The sequence below is a fragment of the Oreochromis aureus genome, linkage group 13 (genome assembly GCF_013358895.1).
Source record: "Oreochromis aureus strain Israel breed Guangdong linkage group 13, ZZ_aureus, whole genome shotgun sequence".
Lineage (NCBI taxonomy): Eukaryota > Metazoa > Chordata > Actinopteri > Cichliformes > Cichlidae > Oreochromis > Oreochromis aureus.
In genome coordinates, this window is record NC_052954.1 from 24,351,694 (window position 1) to 24,376,283 (window position 24,590).

Sequence of the window (24,590 nt, forward strand, 5' to 3'; positions counted from 1 at the left end):
CTGTTTGATTTTTGAACTTTAGAAATTGCTTAAAGAACATATTTTTCTTTATTTTTCCTTTCTTCCTTCCTCCTTCCTTTCTTTCTTTCTTTCTTTCTTTCTTTCTTTCTTTCTTTCTTTCTTTCTTTCTTTCTTTCTTTATGTTTAAACTTCCATCAAGCAAACAAAGAAATATAGGAATATTAACATTGTGCAAGCTCAGAAAGATAGCCACAGGAAAGAATAATAAAGTACTAAATTTAACCATCTCCTAGTACAGTATAATAGTGCCAAAATAATTCCACAGTAAGTGGTTTTAATTGTTTGTTTGTTTGTTTTTTAAATCAAAGTGTGATATTAATGAGTCGTACTTAGGTAGAACAAACATAAGAAAAAACAAACAAATAATTAAAATAAGATACAACGGGGAACATTCTTATCTCAAAAAATGTTGTGCTTTTCTGTGTCTGGAAACAGAAGCTGCACAAAAAGAAACGCTTTGCTCATTGACAAAACTGAATTTTATTGTGAAAGGACTGGGAAGAAGAATTTTTCGCACATGCGTAGAATAAGCCAGGTTTCCGGTTCGGCTCAGTTGCTGGTAGTTCCTCCAGTCTAGGTCGGTGAGGAGTGGAGACAGCCAGGGACCGAGCTGAAATGTCGGACAGCGGGAGTCAGGAAGCCCCGAAGACACGGATACCCAGGCCGACGGTTGGCAACAAAGTGACCGTGGTACTCGGCGCTCAGTGGGGCGATGAGGGGAAGGGGAAAGTTGTGGATCTGCTGGCACAGGACGCGGACATGGTGTGCAGATGCCAGGTACGTTAGGTGAGCTCTGTCGTCAGGAGAGAGTCCGCAGGTAACCGCTGCTCGTTAGCTGAAACACCCGCCTCTCTGATGTTCTGCCGCATCCTTTATGAAAACCTACTGTCAGCCTCCGACTTCCAGCCACTCAGTGGGAGCTGTCACGCCACGGAAATATTGCGCGAATCATGCAAATACAAATCTGTACGAACTCGACAGCAATAGATTCAGCTCCTTTTATACAGCACCTCTGTTTTGTGCCGGGCTTCACCCGTACTGTCCCGAACTATAAATACACAACATAACAGGTGCGATTTCACCAATTTCACACCTCTTGAAAGTGGTTAGCACCGGAAAAAGCGGGGTCTTCCTCCCCCCTTTTTTCTGGCATCCTCACAAGACCGTGTGAATTGAATCCAACAAGCCAGCGACTATTTGCTGGCTGACGAACATCCCAGGCTGGCTGGCTGGCTCTCTGTGTTTTTGCTAAAGTCACCTTGAATTCCTGCTAGCTGCCTAGCTCCCCAAACACCTGTAAAGCTGTGGTGACTTCATGTGCACACGTAAAACAGATACCTAGAGCTGGTTATTTGAAGAGAGAAGGCGCAAACCAGCGGCTATCCTCGGTTTGTGTTTATTCTAGCCGAGCTCTTCATTAATGCTTGTGTCTTGGCGGTATTGGCACAATTAAAGTTATCTTAATGCATTTTCTTCTTCTTTCTTTTCTTCTTTTAAACCTTAATTGCTGTTGGACTCAAAATTGACCCGTGTTGACATTTGACAGCGTTTCCGAAGTCACCCAAAATACACAAAAAATATAAACGTTAAAAATGTCCAGGTACTACAAACTTTAAAACACTGATGCTGTTGCAGTCAAACTAGAGAATCTTGAAACTCTGGAGTTGTACATGCCATGTCTCTGTGTATTTTTTATGGGACAGTGGTGACATGTGATCTATCTGTGTACCTGCTGGTCTCTAAAGTGTCATGGGGGGAATCGCTAAACAGTGCAATAGTAAAACAGCACAATTATCATGTATGGGGGCACAAAAGGAATAGAGGTCATACAGAGGTCAAAGGTTTCCTTGAGAGAGGGTACCTCAGTGCCACGGTGGAAAAGTGGGTAATGGTGTTGCTTCACATAAAGAAGGTTCCTGGTACCAAGCCTGTCTGCGTGCAGTTTGCCTATATGAGTACTCCTTTTCCTTGCACAGTCCCATGACACGCATTGGTGAATTGATCATAGATGTGAGTTGCAAAAAGTGCTTGAAGTTTACACTACTGTATGAATATGCGGTTAGAGTGTAATTTGCAATTAAATGCGCTTTGAGTGGTCAGTAAGGTTATTTTTCTCCAAAAACAAGTGTTGTAAAACCTATAGAATGCCCTCTCCCTGCTTTCTGAAGCATTAATTAAGGATTACTAGTCGATTACTAATAATCAGCATTTGTTGTAGACACTTACTTTACCTCATAATAAGTGAGGCACTTCGATTCTTTTTATATAAAGAGACTTTGTATATGCACCAAAATGCTTTTGTATGTTTTATATGGCAGGAAAACACAAAAATGAATTAGAGTCATGTTTATACAAATTCAAAAGTAGTTGGACTGACTAGCATAAGGACTGTTTTCAATACTTGGATAAAAATCCTTTGCGGTCAATGACTGCCTGAAGTGTAGAACCCATGGGCGTCACCAAATGCTGCGTGTCCTCCCCTGAGATGCTCTGCCAGACCTGAACTGCAGCCAGCTTCAGCTGCTGCTTGTTTGTTTGCTCTGTTGGGTTGAGATCAAGTGACTGACTATGCCACTGAAGAATATCCCCTTTCTTTGCCTTGAGGAATTGTACGGTTGCTTTTAGAGCATGCTTTATTTTCATTGTTCATTTGCTCTGTGATGCGTTGCCCGGTCAGTTTTGCAGCATTTGGGTGAATCTCCATGTTATAAGGAATATTGACGTTACACTTATGGCCCTCTGTAAGCATTACCACGATGGTTACAGAGTGGCACAGCTTGCTTTTAGAGAGATTTTAGTGTTTTAGCTTTTTTTAAAATCTGTTAACTGCATAGACAGTGGATAGAGCCACTCATTGGTTCTTTTGACCATCTTTTGAAGCCAGACATGACATTTGAGGCCTGACTGTGACACAGAGGACACCACACACTCATTGGCTAACAACTTGTAGTTGACAAAATCATGAGCCAGTGAGCATACCCTGAGTAGTCCTCCTTCCAGGCACTAACACTGACCACAATTTAGAAAATGAATTTCACCTTTCATTCAGCAAGACTAAAGACAGAGCCCATAATCTCACATAGAATAAAATTAAGCTTGCTAGTGAAATGGTGACAGTACAAAGACTGCAAGGACTTTTGATTTGCATCCACTGTGGTTTCCTCATGCAAAATGAGTGGATTCGACTTTAAAATACCCGGATATGTTATCCCTGGGCTTTTAATATGCCTCTCCTCTTTTTGTCCAGCCTGTATCTGCCCTTGATCTGCTTAAATAAAAAGGTTTAAAACCCTCAGTTAAAAAGAAATGCTTAAAACCCTGCTGTTATTGTGGAAAGCAACAGAAAGAAGACTGCTGACGTCTGGCAAGGCTGCATCAGACAGCTTATATTAGGGCTGTGATGTATGTTGTTACACATCATACAGTGTCTGGATTTGAAATGCAGCAACCTTATGTTTTGGACTGGTTTAGGTATTGCCTTAGCAACAAAACATGTAAACTAGTCAGCTGAGTGTGTTGTGTTTGCAGAACAATGCGCAGTACTTCCTATTTTGGAAGAAAAGGCATCAAACCTTTGCAGATCGCAAACAGGCAGTTTGTCAGCCTGAATCTGTGCATGTAATGCAGTGAAAGAGTGGGGAAGCAAACTAATCACAGCATGTTTTACAAGCCTGCCAGGCTTATGCACCAGGTTTATTATTTTCTTTTCTAGGCAAAAGCTTCAACTGTTAAGTCTGTCTCTGTTAACTGTTTTTGTATGCATTTGAACAAAAAAGCAGGTTAAATACTCTATCGCTCTGTCACAATGAGGTAAAATGTGATTTTGGTACTTCCTCTTCATGCTGTAAGAGGGAAACAAATAAAAACCCCAGCGTCTCGCTCCTCTTTCCAGTAATCCGGCTGTGCCTACACACAATTAATAACAGCGTCAGGATAGTCCACATCAATTCACTGCAATGTTAATTTATCCTCCATATACCCACTTCTTGGTTGCAGCAACTGCGATGACAGATTTTCCAACATGTCCCTGTAGTAATTGCGCAGATTGGCTCAGAAACACACTGGTTTAAATTCTTTTTGGCAAGGTGTGAAAATCTGATTCAGAGGTTTGAAACTTGCTTGAGAGAAGTGCTTTAAAAAAAAGAAAAGCATCACACCGTTTTCTCCTTAAAGATCTGATGACTAACATATGGTGAATGCATTTATGATGTGTTGTTCTGGCCTCCAGCACTGTAACTTTTTTTGAAAAATAGACTCAAGATAGTCCTTTCAGCTCACCCCCTAGCTCATGGGTGTCAAACATAAGGACCGGGGGCCAGGATCGGCCGGTTAAAGACCCCGATCTGGCCGGTTGGATGGCTTTGGAAAATGTGAAGGAGGTCATAGGAAAGCAGTATTTCTTTACCATGTAGACAAAGTAAGGCAAAATGTTGAAATATCTCTTCTTTGTCTTATATTAAAGTATCTAATTGATTAAATATGTAGTTAAACTTTTTACACTGTCAGAAATTGGAGTTTCACCAGTCAATCTCACATGAGATCAAAGTGAGCCATTTGTGGCCCTCGATATAAAATAAGTTTGACATCCCTGCTCTAACTCAAGCTCAAACCTGCACTCTTCCAAAAAGTAGACTCACAAAGCTGCTAGCAAGTGAACTGGCAAAATATTAACCATATACTCTAATCAGGCAGTGATACCAAAGCAGTTAAAATGCATAGTAAACATGTCAAAATTATGATTTAAATCTGTTTGACAGCAGATGGGGTGGATTTCCTGTTAAACTGATCAGCGCTATGAGCAAATGTTGGTCCTAATAAAAAAGCAAAGCTTAATAACACCTTGTGATGTGCACTTGGTTGAATTTTTAATTAAAATTCTAATGTTGGCTTCCAAAATTATAAAACAAGATACTGGGATAAAACAATTACTGCGCCACATTAATTGCTGTCCACTCAAAAAAGTCCAAATTAACCCACAACAGACTGTGGCTTCGTTTTTTTTTTTTCAGCTGAAATATAATTAACGTTTAAAGAAGTCGATGTAATTATACAGAAATGCTTTTTAAGTGTTCAATAAGCCTAGAATGACTTTTGGAAGGTCCGTGTATAAACCGCCCAGCCTCTTTCACTAACGCAGACGGTCCAGTTAATCTGCCAAGTGCTCGCGAAAACTGGAGTTCAGGAAACTCCCTTTTCCGTCCAGTTGTCTGTCAGGCGACCCTGCACAGACGTGCTTCCCCTCACTGCATTATGATGTTATGACATGTGTGCTTGATGTGTAAGCGAGCGGTGAAGTGCTGCAGCAGGCACCCTTAGTCTTTTTATAAAATCAGCTTTGCCAAGCAGTCCTGCTCGGTGTCCTTTACAGCCCAGACCTCTAAGATGCTGTTGGTGACAGTTGGGTGTGTGCGTCAGAGGTGTGTAGCAGACAGGGCGTGATACCAGCAAAACACATTTACAGTAATTTATTTCTGTACAAGCTGCTCACACCTTTTAAACGTTTAAATGTTCGTTGAATGCACAATACAAAGACAGTTCAGTCAGTGGTTAAAGTAAGCTGTGACTGCGTGCTTTTAACAAAGGGAAAACATACAAACTGTAGTGTTATAGCTGAGTACATTGATGCCTATGTGGGATTGAAATTACTCAACATGTACTTTAATAGCTGATTATTTAAGTAGTTTTCTAAACAATAGCTCCAGATTGTCATATTTTTACTTTTTTATGTATCGTTTTGGACAAAGTGTTTTTCACCATTCAGACATTTTACAGTTCAAAGTTTAGTGGCTCGATCACCTGATCGGAGATGGGAAACGTACCTGATGCAGAACAAAGGGCTGTGAAGCAAGGTCATCAGGTGAAACTGATAACACTTCCTCTCAAGTTTTAAAGCCGTCCAGTTTTGTTTACGGTGCAGGTTTAGCTTAAAATGGTTTGTATCATAATGATGTACGAGTTCAGCTGGAGACGCGGTCGCCGCACGCCGACTCAGTTTCTATAGCGATGTTTGCAAAAAGAAAAGAAAACAGAGACTGTTGCCCTGTTAGCCCTTTGACTTTGATGCATTTGGTCTTTCAAGACTTAAAAGGATCCGATATAAATCGTATATATCATCTGTAATGGACTGAAGTCAGACCTTCCTAGCAGAAAAAGAGGGGAAATATCAAACCACGGCAGGATTTTTCCTGGCTCAAAACAAGGATTCACATAAGGAGAACTAATCATTAGTTTTTATATGCAGGAAAACTTCTGCACAGTGACCAGTTAGAGGCAGATGCTGGCGGTCAGTTTGAAGTTAAAGACCCCTGGGCACAAATGTGTGGTGGGACCTCAGCAACTTGGTTTGATGAGCTTGGTTTGATTCAGCTCATCTCATCGATAACACAGTCAGAACTACTGCTCACGGATTAATGTTGAAACAGTAATGAAGTACAGAGCTCAGAGAGCTTCTCGGGTAAAGCACTCTTGCCCACTTTGAAAAGGAACTTTCTTTGTTGAATAAAAAATAAATAATAATGCAGGTAAAATATTCTCTCGATACTCATTGCTTTGGTCGAGAGGTGCAACAACCCCTCCACTGGTCAGGGCAGCCTGGCTCCTTCATTTAGATCTGACCAAAGGTTCACGTCATAAATTCACAGCATCGATAGTTTTTCCATTTTCCTCCATCATGCCTGTTTCATTCGTTTTTGTAGTACTGTATCCTTTACCCAGCTGACTGTGAGAGTTACTGCTAGCCTGACCAGTGTGAATGATGGACTACTGTGTTCTACCAATTATATCATTTAAATAGATCTGCGTTTTGTAATATGTAATATTGAAAATATGTAGTTTAGGAAACATTTAAACAAATACAGTTACATTGTTTTTTTTTTCCATTTGCCTGTTGGATGGGCTCCTAACTCTACATGGACACGTACCCAGAATGGAGTGGAACAAAGCCTAGGTTTAGCGCATCTGGCCAAACGATATCTCAGTCTCCTTCTGTGCTTCTTTTTTGGGCCTTTATTTATTCATTTATTTATTTATTGGAAGGCCAAAACTTTTTAGAGGGGGCTTCTAAATCTTTTTGAAAAGCCCCGATCTTTTAAGGTTACTCGGGGTGTGATCACATCCAGCCTCAGCTTAAACTACCTGCCTGTTTTTTGTTTTTTTGCATCACATAGAAGAAAAGTAACTGTGAGCACTCCCAACAGCTAGTTAATATCTTATAAATATACATACATGCCCCAAATTCTGGAGTATGGTATCTGATTTTATTTAATGATTGATTCATAAGATGTAGTTAATCTTTTGCAGCATTGTAAGGTAGTACAGAAAATGACAATGACCTGCAATTTAGTGTCAGAGTATACTTGAGTAAGGCAAATTGTTGCCAACAAAACATGAGCCTGTTTAGAAGGAAGATCCTGTCCTCACCATGACTCCCTGTTTCTCAGAGACAAAGTGTTAGGTACGACTGATCTGTTTAGCAAAGTCGTTATCTGGTATTAAATGACTGAACAGAACGGAGTTGGTGCTGAACTGTTTTAACTGTTTTGCACATTACTTGATTCACATGAAAAGTGGCAGCGCTAATAAAAAGTCCCTGTTTTAGTGCTAACACACGGGATTCAGTGTGGTAACGTGAACACAGTTTGGTGAGGCATCAAAGCTCTCTGCTTCTGAGGAGTTTTTACAAGAAGTAAAATTTAATAACTATATTTAGTATTTTAAAAAAAGCTGGATTTGTGGCTGAAGTAGTCCAGTGTTCTCCCAAACTCTCAAAACGTCTACGAAAAGTGTAATTTCTTTCTTTAACTGCAGATACTGTGTCCCAGCAAACAGCACTTCTCCTGCTGTGGTATGTCACAGTATTTTCTGTGGAAAAAAAACAAAATTTATCTGACGGCGATCTGAGATATAAATACTGAGTCATACCCAGCCCCTGAAAATGTAAATGTCTTTGAATCCACTGCTCTGTTTAAAACTCTGTGGGTGATATTTGTAAAAATCAGGTTTATCTTGCAGGTAGGATCTGATCATGAGTCGATGAAAAGCATCATGTTCATCATAAAGTTGAGTGTTATTCATAGGAACCTAAATCCAATTATCCTGAACATACTCAAAAGTCATTCAGACTCTACGTTTTTAATGAGTTTTTGGCCACCTGCTGAATGTAAGTTGAATACTTTCCATCAATTCTAGCGATGTCTGCCTGCTGTTCGGTGTTTGGTATGCCCAGTGGGTTTGAGCTGTTTTTTTTTTTTTCAGTGCTATTAGTTGTAAAAGTAAAAAAAAAGAGAAAATACAAGTGTTAATATCAAAACCACTGAACTGAGATCTTTTTGGAAATTGATGCTGCCTAAAAGATCAGATGCACCAGCAGGACATAGACTTACCCAACTTACCATTCTGACATAGCAGTAAAAACAGAGACATTGAGACATTATAATGCTATACAATGAGGTTTATGCTTGCATTTCTAAGCTGCTTATTTTCTCACTAAGATGCAAAATAAATGAAATCCGAGACCAACGAGTGCTTTTCAAAAGTACTTGCATCGCAACATTAATGAGAGGATGGGGCAAAAAATGCATTTTAAACACATTAACCAAACAAAGATCCAAAGATTGGATCTGCTTACGACCTCTTAAAGCTGGAGCCAAATATTCTGTAAATTAATCTTATCTAATTATGTCTTTCAGAAGAAACTAGCAGTAGCGCGTGATGACGTAGGGATTGACTAATTGTCCAGTTAATTCCAAAGGCTAAGAGATGCATACTTGCAAGATTAACCCATGTTTTTCTTTTCACATCAAAGCATTTATCCCAGGTCAGAGTCGCACGTCTCGATTCATTATTACCAACAGCAAGGTCAGATTTTTCCTCAGGTCCTTTCTCTATTCTCAAAAAGCTACTACAGCTTTAGTTTTGTCTCTTTTTTTCATAATGTTTCTGTTAATGTTGAAATATGTTTGCATAGCAGAGACCTTCTATTGTACCCTCAGAGCGGTAATCACACTGCAGTTCCCAAACTGAAGGGCAGTAGGTGACCATTGGAAAAATTTGTGTCTCGTGATGGGTACGAGAAGCCGGTCATGGGACTGCTGGAAGACCAGAGTTCTTCGGTTCTTTGGGGGATGGGGTGAATCGTAAAAGTCGTATTTAAAAAGGAGAGGCATCTGCCCCCCATCTGTTTCCCCTCTCCACCTTCAGGGTGCTGCTGCAGCCAGGAATAACTCCATGTGGCCAAAGCACATGCTGAGCTTGATTTATGTCCACAGGCTACAGCACGATAGCCTAAGTTGAATTGGCACCGTGGGTTGTGAGTAGTGACGCAAGCTGCAGCAGAAGAAATGGATCAGCAGTTTCATCACAGCAAAAAGAAAAAGAAATAAAAAAATGAAGTACTTGCTTAAGTATCTGTTTGTTTCTCCCCTTCTTTTCCGTGTACCTCTTTTTTACCTTAACATCTGACTGATAAACATGAAGAAGAGATGAGTAAAGCAGGTCAGATTGGGATGTTCTAGTCCAAGAACTCACTGTTCCTTTTCTGGGTTCCCCCATTTTTATCTCTAAAGTCAGATGTGCTAAATCATCTGCAGGCGTCTATGCTGCATCCTATCAGATTAACTCACAGAAGCACGATTAAATACAACAAGATTAAATAGTCTCTGCTTGTCTCAAATTGTAGTTTCCTTTAGCCAGTAGATGTCTTGTGCTGCAAACAAATTGGTGTACAGATATAGTTGAGTACTGAGCGTTTACACACCGATAGTGATACTGCTTTCGCTTCTCAGAACCTGCCCTTCCAGGAGTCCACAGCCTGAATGATTAGCTTATTTTGTTCTTGTCATAAATTTGTCATCACTATTGTGATTTATCATCACTATTATCATAAAAAAACTGATGAGGTTCTGTTTTCTCACCGACTTAGCTGTCAGGCAGATAGCGTCGTCTTGTGAGGCAGGAGGAGTTGGCCTTTTATACATGTCAAAGTCAGTTTATAAGAGTTGGAGAGCGTTGCTGCAAATGTGAACAGTGTTTGTATAAAGCTGCACAAAGTCTGATGAGCTATTATAAGTGTTGTTGCTTTGCCTCACTAGTTAAAGACTTAAAAATGAGAAATCTGAGTGTGGAGTTGGAAAGAAGTAGTATTACCATATCCTTTTTTCTTGCTTGTAATCTCTGCTCAACTCTAGAACATTATTGGGGCCATATAAACTGCTAATAAGGCTCAGTAAACAAAAAAGACAGGCTATGGTTAATATAGGCACCCAATTTTGACAAGAAAAGGACTGAAAAGCTTGTAAAGCCCTATATAAATATGTATTCTGAGTATTAGAACCTGTAGACAAACTGCATATTGTTACGCAAATATTAGAAACTTCAGTCTAGGTTTTACTTTTGTAATCACAGCTTGTTGTAAGGAGGGGTGCAAGAACTCGTTATTCCTCCAGCTTCATTTCCTTTCTTGGAGGACCATGTCCTCAGGCGGAACTACAAATATTTCTTTTGTATATATTTTTAAAGTGTGTGTTTGTAGTTGTAGAGTCTTGACAGAACATGTCACTGTGTTTGGGTGTGCAGACTAGAGGATTATGAACGCGTCCTTTACACACATTACCAACAGTTCATTTGACATGCCCTTCCATGCATCTGTCAGTAGGTTTATACTGGATTGATACCTCTGCTTTCTGACCTCAAAGTAAGCAGAAGTTTCTAAGCAACAGCGCAGAGCAACACATACACTAACAGGCAGCGGCCCGTGGTTTGTGTATGATGCTTGTTGCTACTCGCCAAACTATTTGGCTTTTCAAAACAAAGTTGGAGAGCCTCCTTTAGGTTCTGTTTGGCTTTAGTCATCAGTTTCTGTTTTTTTCCCCTCTCTCCCTGCAGGGCGGCAACAACGCAGGACACACAGTGGTTGTCGACTCAGTCGAGTACGACTTTCACCTCCTACCCAGCGGCATCATCAACCCCAAGGTCACCGCTTTCATTGGTGTGTATTGCATGCAGAAATACACTTACATTACTGCACGGCACACACACAGTTCCTCGCTGTTTTCTTCTTGAACTGATCGCAATCCCTTTTAGTTGGCTGCTCGTCATCGCTCATGTAGCCTCCATCCTGACGACTCTTACAGCGAGTGCGATCAGCTTGACTCAGAGCCAGACTGCAGGCTACATCGTATCCACCCATCTGCAGTAATTTCATTAGCTAATGGATCCAACTTCTCCTTTAAGACTTCCAATCCCTCCACACATCTGCAGTTGACCATGTACAGCTATACAGTCTATCAATACTTAATACTGTTTCTGCTTTGTTTGTGCTTACCACTGTGGCACTCGTGTGTAGAGGCACATTTCTGTTTCTTGTGACATAATTTTCCCTACTGTGTAGATTTTGAGAACATCTCATTTCTAGCAAACTAGCAAGCACATTCATTCAGACAGTGTCATTAAAAGAGCTTTTTTTAATGCTTTTATAGCTAATTTCCTTGTTTCCTATATTTAATTTGGTCAAAGTAATTACCTCATTGCCTCCACTTAATGAAGCTCCAGTTAAAAGCTAATTAGAGCCAGCTGTTTGAATACTCCAGTGAGTAAAGAAAGCTCTGCTCTGTCCCTTGGCATTACATTTAGGCACACCTAAGACTGCTTTCACAATGACGGGCACTGACTTTGGTTTAGATGCAACTAACACACAGTCGAATCAAACGGCTCTGCCTGCCCACAAATGGGAACGATAAGCTTGTCTTCCAACTAAGTTAAAATATTTTCAGATGCATGCTATGCTGTTTGGCCAGTTCCGCATTCAGGTTTGCTTCCACTGTGGTCTGAACAGCAGACAGTATAAAATACAACAGACAAAGCAAATTTGGTGTCACCTATTTGTATTTTGAACTATGATGCGATGAGTGAGGGGTAGATCTGACTGAAACACACACTCGTTGGTGCTTGACTTTACAAATTGCAATTGAGAAGTCATGCAACAGCTGTAACTGTACAAAAGTCTTGATTAGCCAGGATGAGCTTATCCTGGAGTGTGTTCAAGGTCAGAGAAACCTTCGATGCGACTATTCGCTGGAAACAAAATCACTCATCTATGAAAGTAACTGTCAGCTTTGGCCAGAAATAAGAGGCTGGTATCTAAACGCTTTGTGCCCTGGTCAGAGGAGAGATTTAAGATTCAGTAACACATCTGTTGGTGTCTGGGTTTCAGAGGTCAGACTCTCTCCCCTCATTTGCCCTTAATTTTCGCTCTCTCAGAGCACAGAGCTGCTTGGTAGAGGCGGACTGCACAGTAACACCAGCAGGCTGAAGTGAATACAGTGGAGTGCTATAAAGACAGGGTTTAAATTTGATCAGGTTTATTTTAGTTCATCCAGAGTAATAAGCCTGGATTGGCCTTGATATCACTCCATAGAGCTGCTCAGGACGTCTCCGATCGACAGCATCACAAATGACAGCCCCCAACAGAACTGCATCAGCAACAGTGTGAAACATAAAATGTACTTTCTGACAGAAAATGTCAGAAAGTTTGACTTGTCTTTGAAGTTTTGTTTCTAATATCATTAATGAAGCCTCCGTTCTGTTCAAATGTCCCAAAGCGTGGCATTGTGATGATAATAGAATTTTATACTACCTGTAATTTCTCTATTGTAGGAGTATCTGCTATGAAAAAGCAGGACAGTTAAAGCAGAGCATCGGGTTTAGTTTAGTCTGTGTCCTATTAACATGATGTCTACGTCATCAAGGGAGGATATTGACAAACCCTGACTGTTTCACTGTTTAAAAAAAAAAGTACTCTGTGCTCAGTGATGCACAGTCAGGGGGATGAGAGCCCTCTGGGGGATCACGATCCTCGAATCTGAACCTTCACTGTGGCACTGAAACATTTTACTTTCGTATGAAAAGTCATCTTCTTCTATCAAACATAATTTTGTGTATTTTTTAAGGGATCGCAAACCAAAATAGGGTGCATACTCATAATTTACAGAGAAATAAACTCAGCTTTGACTCTTTTGATATGAAACCAAGAACTGTAATGTCACATAGCTTTGTTTTTACATCAGGCAATGGTGTGGTGATCCATCTTCCAGGCCTGTTCGAAGAAGCAGAAAAAAATGAACGCAAAGGAAAAAGTGAGTGCAGTACTTTCTTTTTTTTTCCTGAGCAAAACATGGCGTTAGTTATCTGTGTGGAACTCACAGCATATGTGTGTGTGCAGGTCTAAAAGACTGGGAGAAACGGTTGATCATCTCGGACAGAGCGCACATTGGTAAGTCCTCACAGATCTGCCCCTGGACTCTTTTACTTTAGAGAGTGTGCGACAGTTTGAATGCATGCAAGAAGAAGCGTGTGTGTGCGCACGTATGAGTGTGTGAATGCGGGAGCTCTGCTTTCTTTGAGGTGTGTGAGTGTGTGTGTGTCCTCTCTCCCTCCTTCGCAGTGTTTGACTTCCACCAAGCGGTTGATGGCGTTCAGGAACAGCAGAGACAAGAGCAAGCAGGCCAGAAGTAAGAAACCTGTTGCTTACAAACGGCTGCAATATACACACAGCGTGCACACACTTTAAGTTTCAGGTACTCAGTATATCAGCAAAGAGAGCTTCAAACACTAAAGTTAGTCATGGATTGAATAAATGCCACTCCCTGTGTTCCTTATCATGGATTGCGTTCTGTTTTCGGTATTCTTCTTTGCTTTTCTTTCTTTTTGTCATGTGAATCTTAGTCAGGCCTCTGGATGGTTTTGCAGTTTGCTGTCACAGGGTCAGGGTACTACGTATTCCACATGTTACACACTAACAGCTGCCAGCTGAAGCTGCTGAATGCGGTTAACAACAGTATGACTGTAAATCCAGGTAGAAGAATGTTAGGCAGCTTTGAACACGATCCCAGCATGTTGGATTTCTTCTATAAACATCTTAGTCTCCTTTCTTGTTTGGAAATAAACATGACATTGATCCTCACATACAAACTTGAAGCACTGACATTTTTAGTGATAACACCTAAAACTGCTCCCACCCTCGGCTTTGCAGAGCATCGTGGTGACTTTTGGCTCCATGCACACCTTTCATTTTCTGTGCTCTCATAGTGTAATTTTACACAAGGATCTCTGAACATCCACTCTGTGCGCTCATCACTAAACAGCTGAAAGGCAAAGAGACTAGATGGTGAACATCGTGGAGGATTTAGCAGCCAAAATGCCAGATATTTCCACGAGGAGTTAAAAGCGGATTATTGGACTTAATGTCATCCTGTTGCTGCTCGATGTGTAAATATTCAGCTGTTAAACAAAACAGCTTAAAACATAATATGTTAATGTTGTTTGTAGTCTGTCGGGAGGTTTAAACCGGGTAATTGCTGCCACAGAGTGTTATAGTATTATGGAAGATAAACCTCAGTCACACAGACCTAGAGACTGGTCGACGACGTCCTCTGGCAAATTCCAGCCGCTAGGGAAAATTTTTCGCCGACCACTCGGTTGCTCACGTCTGCTTTTGTGTGAAATTGGTGGCAGAAAAGGAACACACAAAAACCGCCTTGTGATTGCTTTAGTCTCTAGCAGATGCAGTTTTCATTTTAATTTAATTGAATTTAATTTCTGGCCTGCAGTGAAACTTGAAAATGTTCTGAGCAACACTAAAATGTTGACCAGCCACCTTGATAGTCAAAATTTTGCCACACTTCTCATCTTAAAAGGTCCAACTTTTTGAAGGTGAATGTTTGTGTTGCACTTTTCACTTTCCACACTGTTTGGTGAGTAGTTAGTGTTTCCGGTCAAGTCGACATCTTCCGTACAAACTAGTGGTGTCTGTGGCAACCTGCCTGTGACCATCAGCAACCTCCAGCAACAAATCGTTGGCCCACTAATCACAGAATACACATTTTCCTCTAGACCGGTGGTTACCAGGGGGGTCACTAACCGGTCTCTAGGCGTGCATAAATGGGGCTTAGCAGTTGATTTCACAGCAGCTGCCAGCAACCTGTTGGGGAACGCATGATTTTCATTTGTGACCAGAGACCACCAGATGATTTCTCACAGGTCTCTAGGCTTGTGCAGGTGAGGCCTTAATAAAAGCATTTTAAATATCTCTTGCTGATGGTTACAATAATAGGTTTACCTGCCATCAGACAGAGTAAGAGGGCCTTTGCAGTCTACTATTAATTTAATCCTCACAACAAACGGGAGTTTGTCTCGTCTAGTGTGGTTAGTGTGACTTTAGCTGTTGCATGGGTCAGTACAGACTGAAAGTAGTTTGTTAAAATGTAAAAGTCTCATAAAATAAACCAGGAATTTCTTAATTGGTGTGTTGCATGAACAAATCTACTGACTGTTCTGTGTGCTCCCTCACCTGCACAGTTAACATTTAGTTTGTATGAATACCTTTAAACTTCAGAATTAGCTAGAGAAATCCTGTAAAATGTAACAGAACATCAAACTATATTCATATATACACTACTGCTTTATTCTGTATCTGAAAGCATATGGATATATATCACAGAGCCCATTATATTATATATATATTAACTTAAAAAGATGGATATAGCATTTTCTCCTTTACTTATTCACACATAGGCTTATCTTTACTTTGCACAGTGACACTGTGCGTGTAACCTCAGCTTTCCTCTGCCTGGAGGCGTCCTCAGAGAAGTCGGAGGGCAGGCAGAGAGTAGCAGCCCTGCAGCAGGTGTCCTTTCTGTAGCGCGAGACAGAGTAGCACGGCTTCAACAAGTGACTAAGTAATGCAGCAGGCTCCTGCTGACGGTCTGACTTCTAAACTCTCCACAAGGACACAAGCAATAAAATAGGTAGTAAAACGAGATATTCAATCATCTAATTCAGTACTCGCCCGGGCACTGCGTCATACTGATATGTGTGAGGAATGTTATGCTAAGCCTGAGGAGCATTCAGAATGCTAATCTAAATTCAGACCCAGCATACTCCTGTTAAAAGCAGCCACGGTCCCAAACTCGTAGCCGGCTCACGTGTTTCTGAGAGCGACAGAGTGCATGTGCTTTAATGGCGGAGTCATTATAAGCTTTCAGCAGATTGCGATGTCAGGCTGGTGGATTTCCAGCATCTGCAGGCACGCTGTAGTGTAAGGTCTGCTGAAAGTCAGAGCAGAATACGATCACAGAACCAGGCAACACAATTCAGAGTCGTGGAATATCACAGCAGCTGGTGTAATACTGCTGATCTAACCTCGCACATTAAGTTAGTAACTCTAATCAAGATTATTCTACCATAAAATTAAAAGTGGCTGTAAAACAGTTTGAGGCTGGGTTCTCTGTACGACTGTGTGTCATAAATTTCGTCTCTGACAAATTTACCAACATTGCAAGTAAAAAAGAAACAAAACTTGATAATATTTAAAGTTTTTTACGTATATTCGAAAAAAGATGATGCGTCACTCATTCCCACCAAATGTTTTCCTAATACTCTACACAATTAGGGATTAACCACATGAAATGACAGGCACTGCTGTAAGATCACTCATTAGCCAGTGAAATGGGCATTAACTTGCACACATTTAAGTTTCCACTTGTCTAATATTTCTTTTCAAATTTTGTTGCCTCACTTTAAATGTAAAGTCTACAATTCTGTACTAAATTCAGACTTTTGGGGTAAAGTTTAAATTAAATCCAATTTAATTCCACTGAAATATCATGTTTTATATTGCACAACTATTGTTGATTGGGCTCCCTTTTGCCGTCAGATGTGACTTAATTGTTTGTGGCACATATTCCACAAGGAACTGGAAACGCTTCTGCTGCTCTGTTTGAACTTCAGCAGGACATCTTGACCATGTCTACTTGCTGAAATGCACCGAGTTGCTGCCATGTGATTGGCTGATTAGATATTTACATCAGTGAGCGGTTGAACAGAAGTACATAACAGCATAGCCAGTGAGTGTAGTGTGTCTGAGTTTGTTCCCAGTTGTACTTAAGAGTTCATCCCTTTTCAAACATCTCTGACAGTTGTATTTAAAGAAGTGTTATTAAGATGTCAAATGATGCAATATTTCAGATAAAGCAAAAATGTGTTTAAAAATAAATCTACAGCTTCTACGGCTGGACTTTCCTTCTTACTTTCTTACATCTCTGGCAGAAACAGCTGACTTTTCACTCATGCACATTGGCACATATGGTTACTGGATACTACATGAGTTATACTGGCTGCACTGATGATGAAACTCAATAACTGTAGGGCGTATTTATCTATTTCTGTTCTGTAGTTGCATGTAGGGTATAAAAATTCTGCTGTGCCAAGAGTTCCTTTTAATAGGGCGTTTTATCAGAGGCACACGATGACGTGATACGCTTTTGTATGTAGATGTGTATTTAGGTGGGCATGCTGTCTCTGTAGTAATTCTGTGGTGATAGCACGTCAGACTGTAATACTCTAGTGTGAGAGGATGCTGTCTGTCTGGGTTTATAAATATTTTGGAGTCTGTAGAGAAGAAGCAAATGGCTCAGTGACAGTTAAACATCTGCATTTTGTCATTTTTCAGAGAATAAAAGTTTCCACATCACGAGTTCGGACTTGCTAGTCTGTGACTATAGCTTGAAACCGTTTTAGTGATATTAAATGAGAGGTGTCAGGTCTAATGTTTTTTATGTTGTATTGATTTAGAAACGGCATAATGAACTGTTGTTCCTGTGAGAACCACTGAGCTGCTCCTTTTTCATTTGTGTGCATGGCATGAAATGATTTTACAGTTTCAGAGTTCATGTTGTGGAGTAAGACTGCATGTAAATGCTGTTTTTTCTTTTCTCTGTGTTTCCTTCCCTCCTCTCTTGGCCTTGCCCAGCCTCGGGACGACAAAGAAGGGGATTGGTCCGGTGTACTCGGCTAAGGCGGCACGCTCCGGGCTCAGGATATGTGACTTGCTGGCAGACTTCACACAGTTCTCTGAAAGGTCAGTCTTACCAACAACATTATATATGTCACATCTACCTTTCAGAATACAGGTTTGGTCACTGGGAAGGAACACAGTCTGTAAAGACTCAACATGCAGTGCTCGTTCACTCTGATCACTTTTGCATATCAGCAGCAGGAGTCTGGTTGTTTGGTAACTGTTGCAGTTGTGCCAGTATCACAAAAAAAGCTTTAAGATGTGTATAGAACATTTATTTATTTATATATTTACTGAATGTTTCCCATCTCTAATATATACTCCATTCAGCCTCCCTCTAGTTTAGACCATAAATGATATCAAACTTGGATGCAACCACCATGTTACCCATTGGTTAGTAAAGTAGAGTGTTTCCACCATCGCCATTTAGTGTTTTGAAACGGCATGTGACCAACCAGTGGGTGAATCTGGCTGTGAAACCGCAAGCCTGTCAAAGTTGCTAGCTAATGAGCCTACCCTGGAGAATCCTCCTGACTTCTGACTTATTCTGTAAATAAGGGTTAAATAAAATATCTTTACTTTTCAGATATTGAAGCTGGTTGTTACCAGGTGGACTGGTTTGCAATGTAAATATGTTACATTAATAAACAACTGTAGAAGCGAAAGAAAAATAAAGTTGAACTGTTTAAACACATTTCATTTCTGCAGTCACCGCTCAGCCTACCCTGACAGTGACCCTGTCACTATGCAAAGGTTTAAGATTACTAATTTATTAAAGGCTGAGTAGTATTTTATATCTTTTGACCTGTTCGACTTCTTGTTGAACCACTGAGCTCAGAAATTTTAACTGGCCGACGAGCCTTTTCTCAGTGCCATAAACTCAGGAACTTTTACTGGAGGCAGATCTAAGCAGGTGTTCGGATGAAATCCAGCCTTGTAAGTTGCTTCACACACTCAGAGTTGAAATTCAGGACGGTTCAGCTGTTATGGTTATCTCAAGGTGGTTTTGAATACTTACAGCGAGGATTTTACAACTTAGGTGACGGTTATGCAAAGTGATTAATTAAAATAAAGTGCTGTAGTAAGTCATTGTGATAAAGGAAGCAACCCCAAAGCATACACACAGACCAACAGAAATCTGCTAGTGTTATTTAACTATAATCATTATTCAAGTGAAAAGCATAAGTGGACATGTCACAGTCTGGAAAGGTGGTTTTATGGAGGATAAAATGTAAAAGGAAATAAGAAATATTAGAAAATATAATAGCTTTATCTCAAATTTATTCTTTTAATAATCATTGTAGGTAGAAAAAAAATCAGTTTAATTACACAGGCCTAATTCATGCTACCTGCACAATAGGCAACACTGTGATAGACATTTGAATTTTATGCTAAACCCTTCTACTTTCACTGACCTCCTTCAAAGGGCTGATTTCTTTTTGAACGTGGGCATTCCTGGTTGTTCCCACTTCCCCACCCGAAAAGGGGGGGGGGAAATAGTCCAACCAATAAAGTTATTTTCTGTGCTGCTATTTTTCATTTGTGTTGAAATGCAAACAAAAATGAAAAGTGTGACCAAGGTGCATGAATGATTGCAGAAATAAATGAGAATCATTCTTTGTTGAAGGTATAAAGCTTTGGCCAAGCAGTACCAGTCTATGTACCCCACTCTAAAGATCGACATAGACGGAGAGCTGCTCAAGTTAAAGGTAATAAAACTAAAAAGAAATCTGAAAACATTTAGCTGTGCTCATCACAGATCTCCCTGTATTTTATTTATTATTTATTCTGGGGTTTTTTGCTGTTTTATTTTTTTTTATTTTAGGACTACGTTGAGCAGATCAAGCCCATGGTAAGAGATGGTGTGCACTACATGTACGAGGCACTTCATGGTCCTCCTAAGAAAATCCTGGTGGAAGGAGCCAATGCAGCGCTGCTGGACATCGACTTTGGTCAGTAAATCGGTGTTTTCTTAACTTCTTTGTTTCTTTGTGCTAACCTGTAGTGTCAGTATAAATCTTGTTTCTGATTGCAAAGTGCCGTTTAGTGCACCCACGGTGAGCCGATGACGTTGCCAAGAAACACTTAAAGCTTTGCGATGCTCTTTGCAAAAGCCTGCATGGAGCTCAGGGTAGGGACGACGGTAAGTTTAATCGTTATTATTGCGCTTTGTGCATCTGGGCTTGGCGTGCACAATCACAAGTTCAAACCACTCACCTGTGCATGAGCACGGAGGCACCCTGCGTCAGCAGTCTATCGGTCAGTTGATCAGAATTAGAGGACCTCTTTAACTGTTCTCATAAGGCTTTAAAGTATGACAATTTGATTGTTCCTTTCATTAAATGATATGGTGGACTTAACCATAATATCTCTCTGTAAGAGCACAGACCTGTCATTGAGAGCAGCTTAAATTACAGTCAAAGTTCAACAACATGATCCAGAGACGATGCTTGTAGTGTCTGTGGTGTCAGAGCGAAACACATCCCCTCTTTCTGACAGGCTGGATCTACACATGATCAGAACATGCCACATGGGAGCATGCAGGGTGTCGGCATTTACATAAAGAGCACTTTGACAGGACACGCTTGATGGTTTACACACCAAAACTGCTGTTTGATTACACAACAGTCTCTCCTCACAATGGGATTACCTCCATGTCAGCGGCCTCCAGCAACTGGTTTTGTGATCCCAGCACTTATTTGCTTTTAAAATTTTCCAAGCATGTCATTTTTCTGATTGATTGTTCTGTTTGTGTCGGTCTGTCAATGGTATGTTTCCTAAGGTACAACCGCAGGTCTAATCAGACAACAGGACAGACTAGGAAAATTACGTTAAATTTAACTGAGTGTCACGTAGAAGCCATCTGGTTTCTTGTCCAGTCACAGCTTGTTTTGCAGGTTTTGTCACAAATCTCTGGGCAAATATGGTAAATATGAAAGCCTTTGTACGTGTAGGGTTCTCAGGACTGATCATGTAACAAAATCAGGAAACTTGCTAAAACAACCCTGCGATGACATCACTTTTTCAGAGCTCAGACCAGTAAAGGAGATGTGACACGAGAAAGTATGGCCCGACTTCACCTCTGGTGTCGTTGCAGGAACGTACCCGTTTGTGACGTCGTCCAACTGCACGGTGGGCGGAGTGTGCACGGGCCTCGGGATGCCGCCTCAGAACGTCGGCGAGGTTTATGGGGTCGTCAAGGCGTACACCACAAGAGTGGGCATCGGTGCTTTCCCCTCAGAGCAGAAGAATGTAGGAGCACACACTGATACGAAATATAAACACGATAAAAGTTTGGTTCAGATCGAGTTTTATTTTTAATAAGCACAACTTCATATTTCACATCGAGAATTACAAACTGCACGTTACATACACATTAACTGTTTCGTACATACAGTATCTACTGTGTCTGTATGGTTAAAACATGGCGTAATCACTTAATTTGACTGTGTGAAATATGAGTAGATTTTCAAATAGCACCACCTGGAGGAGTTTTACCACACTGCCAGCAATAAACCAGCTGTAGCTTAGAATTCGTTTCAAAGATTTAGAGACAAATTTAGAGCATTTTTGTTTTCTGTGACTGCAAACATTTACAGAAAACCTACATAAGAACTGATGTTCAAGTTTAGACTCTTGTTTTCATTAGGAGATCGGAGAGCTGCTGCAGACTCGAGGGAAGGAGGTCGGCGTGACCACAGGCAGAAAACGACGGTGCGGTTGGCTGGATCTGGTGCTCATCAAATATGCACATATGATTAATGGCTTCACTGCGTGAGTTTTAAATCATTTTTTTATGTATTTTAAGAGAAAAGAAAGTATCTTAGAGTAGAGTCACAAATCCAGTTAGGATGTTTGGGCACCTTAGGGCGAAGTCGCAACACTTTGGCGAGATTATGTCACTAAGCTGGTTTTATGTCCCTACAGAAGGAAGTTTGTATATCTTTGATTATTGTATCTAAACACTTCAGGACATTATGTAACCTGTTTATATGTTATATGGTGTGTTTTGAGGTTGAGGAAGAGAAGAAGATAGGGAACTGCTCTGTTAACAGCTTACGTGGATATAAGGGAGTTTTTCCTTCCCACTGTCGCCAAAGCACTTGGTCATATGGTTGGGGATTTCTCTGTTATCTCTGTATTATTGTAGGATCTTGACCTTACTATATAAAGCACTTTGAGGCAACTGTTTTGTGAATTGAATTGAATATTGTGATGTGACACTAATAGGTTTTAGGAAGATGTGGACTATTATTAATTTTAAACAAGTCTTGTTTTTCTTGTTTTTTGACAGTTTTTCATCCCTTTTGTCACATTTTGTTTAAAGCAGATCTGCTTTATCTGTTTAGTGATTTGCTGTAAAAATATATAAAGTATCTTTATCCAGTTGTTGTAAAGATGTCTGTCTTCTCTTTCAGTTTAGCTCTCACCAAACTCGACATACTTGACGTTTTCACCGAGATCAAAGTCGGCATAGGGTACAAAGTCGACAACCAAACTATACCTCACTTTCCAGGTGAGGAAAAATTTGAACATGTGAGCTATGTTAATGAATTTTGTTTTGCTTGGTAGAGTTAAACTGGATCGGGGTAAGTGGAGAATCTTCTGCCTTCATGGGAGATCATCGGGCAGCCTTTTCTCTTCTTCCAGTCTATTTGATCATTTACAGAAAGCTCTGTTTTCAGAGAGAAACACATCGATCTGTTGCTGTTGCCCTTCGAGTGATCCTTCCTGTCAAGCTAATGGTGTGATGCTGTTATTGATTTGTGCCAGCCAATCAGGAGGTGCTGCAGCGTGTGGAGGTTCAGTACGAGACCCTGCCCGGCTGGGACAGCGACACTTCGGCCGCTAGAAGCTTCGAGGAGCTGCCCGAGAACGCACAGAAATATGTTCGCTTCATTGAGGAGCATGTGGGAGTGCCTGGTAAGAAGTCACGCATGGAAGTGCAAGAGCTGATGAGCAGCTTTTTAAATTGATAGATTTTCAGGATTTCCCCTAAGATGATTGCTTCTTCTGCTTCTCGCCTCCTCAGTCAAGTGGATCGGAGTGGGGAAGTCCCGGGAGTCCATGATCCAGCTCTTCTAGACAAATGGAAAGAAACACAGCCTACCTACCTGTTTTAAACCTCCAAACAGAGACGCCACCGTCATCAGACTGTGCCGGACTGGACTTCTCCAGTCTGTTTGGATTTTTAACAGTTTTAAACTTTATTAAAACAGCATCACAAGGCGCTCTGCTAACATTGCAGCGTTTTGTTTCATATACTACACACTGGGCAACACCAGCTGCCATCAGGTGAGGGCGTGAAGCAACGGCCACGAGACACACGCAGGCACTGGATCGCTCGTTTGGTTGAACACATTGTTTGACTGTATTTTGGTTGATCTATGCTGTGATTTTAACGCGCTGTGTTTTCCCCCTCAGCACTTTAGATGCTTTGGACTGTATGTGCTTTATGTTTTATTCTTCCAGGTGTACGGCACATCCTCACACGATAAAGGGATCGGTTTATATTTTAAATGTGTCTTTCTGTGTTCTCAGTGTTAAAACTTGCCTTGTCATTCAACCAAAAAAACAAAACAAAAACAAAAAACAAAAAAAATTAGCTTTTAAATTTTTTCCGTAGCTAGCGGTTGCTTCCACTGAACGCTGTGGAAACGCTCGAGTTTTAAGGAATAATCTCAGCAGGTGAGCTCTCCTCTAACCACTAACAGGCACAGAAATTTTAATGTAACCTAGATTTTCTAAGTAAACAAATCAATTCAGTCTGTCAGCACTTTTCCACACCTCACATTCTTGTGATTAATGTTGTTTTGTCTTTGCACTGTCAGCACATTGTTCTGGTAACATGGGATGAAGGCAATGATTCGATGTATGCTGTCTTTTTTTTTTTTTGTCCAGTTTTGTGCAAGACTGTAATTACATTTTGGCTTCAGGTACAAAAGTACCTGAAGTTCCACAGTCTTGATTTAGAGTATTGCATTGAATGCCCACCTTAGTGGATGACGACATTGTTTGCATTTACAGTTCTGTGCAATGAAGACATTTTGTGTGTTGGATCAAAAGGTTATCATGAGAAGAGACACGAAAAAGTTTCAGCTTTTATTCAGTATAAATTAAATAAACTTTAGATTTCCTGTTTCTTCACTGGTCATGCCTTTACAGGATTTTACTGCAGCATGTGGTAGTTGTCAGATTTGTTGGGGTTTCTCCCTTATGTCTTCTCTTCAGGTTTTTAAATGCATGGTCATTATGTATCCTGCTGAAGTCCTTTGTTGAGGTGGTGGTGTGCTTTGGATTATTATCTTGTCACACAATAAAGATCCTCCTGATTATTTTGGATGAATTTCTTTGTAAATTGTCGGAGTATCTGGAGACTTCTTCATTCATTTTGCTACTGCAGTCATGATCAATGAAAGCGACGGAGCCCAAGCCATGACAGGACCTCCACCATGCTTTACAAATGAGCTTGTATGTTTAGGATCATGAGCAGATCCATGCTTTCCGCCGACACTGGCCTTTCCATCTATATGGTAGTGTTTAAGCTTTGTCTCATCAGGCCATAGAGCCGTTCCCTAACTGATGGAGCTCATATCTGTACAGTTTTGTAAATTGCAATCCTGTTTTTTGATTTTTGCTGCTGGTGAGTGGTTTGCATCTTGCAGTGTGGCCTATGCATTGCTGTTCTCAAAGTCTCCTTAGTGTTTCGGGGGTTTCTTTA

General features: G+C 40.7%; 1 protein-coding gene across 1 annotated transcript; it reads left to right on the plus strand.

Annotated features, from left to right (window-relative positions):
- Positions 1 to 554: 554 nt before the first annotated feature.
- On the plus strand, positions 555 to 24,204 carry adss2 (adenylosuccinate synthase 2). The gene is made up of 13 exons (XM_031746743.2): positions 555 to 798; positions 10,903 to 11,005; positions 13,083 to 13,151; positions 13,238 to 13,288; positions 13,460 to 13,526; positions 17,825 to 17,932; positions 19,497 to 19,578; positions 19,695 to 19,821; positions 20,967 to 21,121; positions 21,519 to 21,643; positions 22,288 to 22,385; positions 22,643 to 22,792; positions 22,902 to 24,204. The coding sequence occupies exons 1-13, from the start codon at positions 637 to 639 to the stop codon at positions 22,952 to 22,954; spliced, it is 1,350 nt and encodes a 449-aa protein (XP_031602603.1). The 5' UTR covers positions 555 to 636; the 3' UTR covers positions 22,955 to 24,204.
- The last annotated feature ends 386 nt before the right edge of the window (positions 24,205 to 24,590 follow it).

What these genes read in the sequence shown, in the direction of transcription:
- adss2 (XM_031746743.2), top strand. Translation starts at nt 637, where the DNA reads ATGTCGGACAGCGGGAGTCAGGAAGCCCCGAAGACACGGATACCCAGG. An exon ending in CAAGGTCACCGCTTTCATTG is followed by an intron (nt 11,006 to 13,082) that starts GTGTGTATTGCA and finishes TTTTTACATCAG; the next exon opens with GCAATGGTGTGGTGATCCAT. An exon ending in GAGAGCTGCTCAAGTTAAAG is followed by an intron (nt 19,579 to 19,694) that starts GTAATAAAACTA and finishes TTTTTATTTTAG; the next exon opens with GACTACGTTGAGCAGATCAA.